The sequence below is a fragment of the Ruditapes philippinarum genome, unplaced genomic scaffold (genome assembly GCF_026571515.1).
Source record: "Ruditapes philippinarum isolate M1 unplaced genomic scaffold, ASM2657151v2 ctg18438_1_1_1_1, whole genome shotgun sequence".
NCBI lineage: Eukaryota > Metazoa > Mollusca > Bivalvia > Venerida > Veneridae > Ruditapes > Ruditapes philippinarum.
In genome coordinates, this window is record NW_026865997.1 from 11,895 (window position 1) to 17,062 (window position 5,168).

General features: G+C 30.6%; 1 protein-coding gene across 2 annotated transcripts; it reads left to right on the forward strand.

Annotated features, from left to right (window-relative positions):
• The first annotated feature begins 1,241 nt into the window (after positions 1-1,241).
• On the forward strand, positions 1,242-5,161 carry LOC132730955 (thrombospondin-1-like). Of its 2 annotated transcripts, none has more exons than XM_060717040.1 (4): positions 1,242-1,621; positions 3,450-3,632; positions 4,258-4,386; positions 4,821-5,161. In XM_060717040.1, the coding sequence occupies exons 1-4, from the start codon at positions 1,309-1,311 to the stop codon at positions 4,898-4,900; spliced, it is 705 nt and encodes a 234-aa protein (XP_060573023.1). In that variant the 5' UTR covers positions 1,242-1,308; the 3' UTR covers positions 4,901-5,161. The 2 variants fall into 2 exon arrangements, with proteins under 2 accessions (XP_060573023.1, XP_060573022.1); XM_060717039.1 differs by having other exon boundaries at positions 1,264-1,621; positions 4,840-5,136.
• The last annotated feature ends 7 nt before the right edge of the window (positions 5,162-5,168 follow it).

Here is a 5,168-nt window from a genome sequence, read left to right on the forward strand (position 1 = left end):
AAGATAGTAATCAAATGAAAAGTCCGTTATATGCCAAATTAATCCCATGAAATTAAATTAATGCTATTGGGTCCACAGCACTATTTTGCAATCGAACCAACGCCATCTGCGTTGTAATCATTTTTGTTATTTATTTTATAAACAGACAACAACAATTTCCAAAAGTTCAAAAATAATTTTAGCGCAAGAATCATAGATACGATGTGATGCCAGTGTATTTAGAGCTCGTTTTGCACATATGTTTAAGCGTTTTAGCCAAAATTAGGCAATTACAGTGGTGACTCCTCGTCAAACTGTGCAGAAGTGTTTGTATAAAAAGCAATGTATTAGCAGTGCAATTTCAGGCAAAATTTGTCAAACAGCTACAAAATAAGAATTTAAATTATACATAAATTGAAATAAGATATGACAACACACTCAATAATTTTTATTACTTCGCGAGAGCTTTTCAATGCGCTATCATCAATAATATCATATTTCATGACATAACGTATGCGTTTTTCCTTTTAATGATTTTGTGTCGATTTAAGTTTCCGAAATGAATTAATATTAATGTTCAAAAATATAACTTATAACTCATAGCACAAATTTTATGCTTGTCACAGGTTATTTTGTTGACATTAAGCCATTTGTCAAATATTATTTAATACCATCGATGTTTAATGTATGGGCGACCAATGTTTTCTCCTTTGTTTTACTACAGTCACAATGTCTTTTTTGCCAAAGAAGTTCAAAGGGAGCGATTAAGCAAATTAAATGCAATGCAAGTAACTGGAATAACTTTTCTCAGGGGAATCAATTGAAAAATAATAACGGGCATATTTTCCCAGTCTCCCTATTGAATTTAACACTGGTTGTAATGAATACATCAAAAAAGAATTCAGAGAAACCACACACGATCGTGTCATATTGAAAGTCCATTGTTTTCAAATATAATGATTGCCTTCATATCAGTCTTGAAATTTTGTATAAAAGAGTATGAATAGCATTTTAAATCATCTTCTTCCAATTCAGATTAACATATAAGCACTAAAATATTTATTGACGTGGAGACAAATTGGCATTGTAAATATTTTCAATTTCAAACTGTTATTTGAAAATTAAATAGACTTCTCATTTCAGTTTCATTTATTGGTTTATCTTTTATTTAAGGTAATTACATTTTGCATAATACATTTTAATGCCAACCGACTAAACTATTATTTGTATGTTTCTGGGCGAAACCTTGACAGTAATGAGCATGCGCGATATTTGTTTTAAAGAAATGAAATTATAACGATAATTTCAGAATCGTGAGGCGCAGGCAACATGAAAAACACGGCATCGGCTAACGCTCTCTCCTTTTTCGTACTTGGTATGTCGGTTTGCCTGTTGTACTCTTCAGTATTCTTTGTTTTTAGGAGGAATAGAGTGTTTGACGGTTATACGTGCCCTGAGTCGAAACGCGTTTTTAGTATGGACAAGGTTTACAGCGATATGCAATGTGCTTTGTATTGTAAAGGGTCGTCATTATGTGTTGACATATTCTACCAACCACAGGAAAAGAGATGCGACGGCTGCAGGTATTCTGAAGACTCAGAACTTGAAATTGCCGACGGGTTTTTGTATTACACGAGGAGAGGTAAATACTCCTGTCATATTTTTAAGTCCGTTATGACGTATTACACATCCATTTAACAGATTTAATGATTAAAGTTGAACTATATTATATTTTAGTTATAAAGACAAACTGCACAATCTGTTTTATTTAATCATTTAATGTCTTAACTACAATGTCAAGTTCTTCTTTTTAAAATTCTAATTAGTGAAAAAAATATATTCTTGATGATTTTTCGTTAAAGGACAATTTTAGAAATATTCCATCGTAATTGAATGTTTTAAACTGTTTATCCAAGCCGATTTTGCTTGTCTTTGGTATTAATTGAATTAATTGTAATGAATATTGTGTACCTAAATGTAAGTAAAATGTGGTTAAAGTTGAAGTTTTTTTTAAATAAATTTTGGATAGTTTCCTCACATGAAATAATCCGAAGTCTCTAAGTTAAACATGATTCGAATATACATTGGTGAGGAGCAAATGGTTCAAAGTCAACAACCTTAACCACTCGAACACCGACGCCCATTTGTTAAATAAGATGATCCTATTTCATATGAAACGGCATTTTTTAAAAGATTCTTTCCTCCCACTGTGATTTTAAAACCCAGTAGAACGCAAGTAAAACATATGAGGAAAGTTTGACACGATGTGAACGCAACTCATTCTGTTTTTTTTAGCCAAGTTATGAGTTGCTTTTATCTAGCTGTAAATAACGTAAAATATTCAAGTGACACTGCTAAATAAACTTTTCTTTCAGTTACAAAACTGGTATTTTGAAATTCTGAAGAGACCTTTTTCAAAATATGGAAGAGCCTAAAATATGCATCTGTTATAATTTGTAAACAGCAAACAATATTTAACTGAGATATTTTATATCTACTTTATTTTCATAAGTAGCTAGATGTATACGTAAGGATTTTTATCTTACTTTTAAGTGCGTTAAGAATAGGCGGTGTGTTTGATATTATTTACTAGAATATTATTTCGGTTTCTAAATACCAATAATGTACAGTGCATGAAAAAAGGAATGACAAACTTATATTAAAGGCATGCTATTCGTTTATATCGGAGGAAACCGGCATTTGTTTAATGCGGCTAGCATGATATTTTCATCATTTGATATCGATACAAGATCTACAGTTATTACATAATTTCAATATAAATTGATAATGAATAAGTGCCAGGTTGTATTAGATACAAAACAACTAGTTTTATTAAACGTGCAAATGCTAATTTGACGCAAGCTGTGCAATAAAAAGTAATTCAAATATCAAGTTATCATACCGGTGTAACTTTTAACTTTTATTTAAGTAATAATATTTAATATGTCATAAAGAACAAAACGAAATAATAAATTTTAGGTACACATTAAGGTTACCGTCTACGATGTGAAAATACGTTGATATTTGATTTGATTACACACGGTATATATTACATCGTATACCAAGTGTTTAAGCCAATCAAAATTTGTGAAATTAATTTGCGGTGTTGAAATCTATGATATGTGTTAATGAATTTAACTTTATCATTTAGCCTGGCAAATTCGGCAAATTCCTGTTGTAAAAATGACAATCATCGCGTTAGCAAGAATATGTCACAGACAGAAAAAGTGATTTTGAAGTTATAAAAATGAAGTGTGTATCATTATTTACATTAAAAAAGCCGACATTTTTAGAACTGTTTCAGAAATAAAGATATGGAAATAAGAATGTATAGTTATAAAAATGCTTGCTGCGAGAATCTTGCATTTAAACCTAATCATGGTATACTATTACTTAATATATGTAATTAAATAGTTTTATAAACATACTAGTCAATCAGATTTAGTTGATGGTTTAACTTTGGCTTGCAGCTCCTGACTATTCTTGGACCACGTGGTCACCATGGAGCATATGCAGCATAAGTTGTGATTCGGGCACTCAAAAAAGATCGAGAGAGTGTTCCATTCGCATAGAAGGCAACGGAGAATCGACGTGTGATCAAGCGGATGGGGTTAGTGAGGAGACACAACCTTGTCATAAGCAATCATGTCCTAGTAAGTAATATATGGTTATAATATTCCTACTTGAACACTGTTTCACCGCCTTGGTGGTGTAAATGGTGCAATTGTTACAAATGATATTTAAACCCTTCTGAAAAGTTGACCTCATTTTATTGAGTTTTACCCGTATTGTTCTTGTTTAGGTTGTGAACATTATCGATACTAGAATCTAACTTGATTACAATACGTTACCTGTCCTCAAATGGCACAAACAAGTCATATTAAAGGCTCAAGTATCGTCACAGCATGAAAACATTTGCAGATGTTACTAAATACCATGATTATTTCTTTTTTAAGACGGTACTTGAGGCTTTTCAACGAATAGTTACATTTGTCACTGCTTTTTCTGAACAAGCAATCATGTTTTCTGCATCAGATAACATTTCAAGATTCCATTGTTGACATTAAATATAAAATCTCATCTTTTTTAAGTTTTTATATTGTTATATTTCAAGTATGTCAAAAAATTTCCATCTGAAGTTCTCAAATGTGTAACATGTGTGTGGAATTTCAAACAAGGATAATGTAACTTACAGCATAACTTGATCTATGTAATACATGTAATACATGTAATATATGTCTAATTAATTTTTAAACATAGTTTTATTTCTTTTCCTAGCACCGACTCTTGGAAAGGCTTGCACAAGTAATATAGACTGTATAGAAACAGAAGGTGTGTGTATAGATGGAATATGTTTCTGTCACCAACTATTTGAATATAACAACACAATTAATAACTGTACAAAAGGTATTACATGTATTTTATTAAAGTTACCATAGCATTAAAATGGACGTTTTGTCATATATAGTTTAATTTTGTATTTTATTGCTTCAAAACACAAATGCAAATAATAATTGAAAAAGTAAGCAAGTTTTAAGCAATAATTTCTTGCAGTATAAGATGAAGCCCTTCCCAGAATATTTGTAAAATTATGCATGAGAACTACTAAATTAGTATGAAATAAAACAGTTATATCCTTAAATTTGGTTATTCTTAAAAACATTTTGCATGTATTTTATTTCATTTAAATATTAAATTTATGCGAAAAATATCAGAAATAGAAGTTTTCTTTGTTATGCATATCTTGCTGAAAGTGCATATTTTTCTTATTTTAAGTTTAAACTGTATGCTATAATTATTCTATAAATTTGCCCATGAAGTCAATAAATAATATATTTTAGAAATCATTTTAAATTTCAGTATGCGACACAATGACCGGCAATTATACGAAATTCGAAAAGAAAGGTATTGCGGGTTTTAACCATGGTTCCGATGCGGCGTATGACAGCCTGGAAGAATGTAAAATAGCCTGTAACAGTAACCCCATCTGCTTATCTTTCGAAACATGGCTAGAAGGGAGTAAGTTAAAATGTTCAACAGGAATTATTACATACGAAATGGTGAAATCAGCTGCTCCCATATCTATAAGAAATATTCATCATGTTGATCTGTATTCCAAAACATGTTCTTGACTTACACGCATAGACTTAAAAATGAAATCTGAAAATTTTGAATCAAAAAGATTAAAT

Excerpts from the sequence above, each read along its gene's own strand:
- LOC132730955 (XM_060717039.1), top strand. The coding sequence starts at position 1,309 with ATGAAAAACACGGCATCGGCTAACGCTCTCTCCTTTTTCGTACTTGGT. Across the intron at positions 3,633-4,257 it reads TCATAAGCAATCATGTCCTA|CACCGACTCTTGGAAAGGCT; the intron begins GTAAGTAATATA and ends TTCTTTTCCTAG. Across the intron at positions 4,387-4,839 it reads AATTAATAACTGTACAAAAG|TATGCGACACAATGACCGGC; the intron begins GTATTACATGTA and ends TTTAAATTTCAG.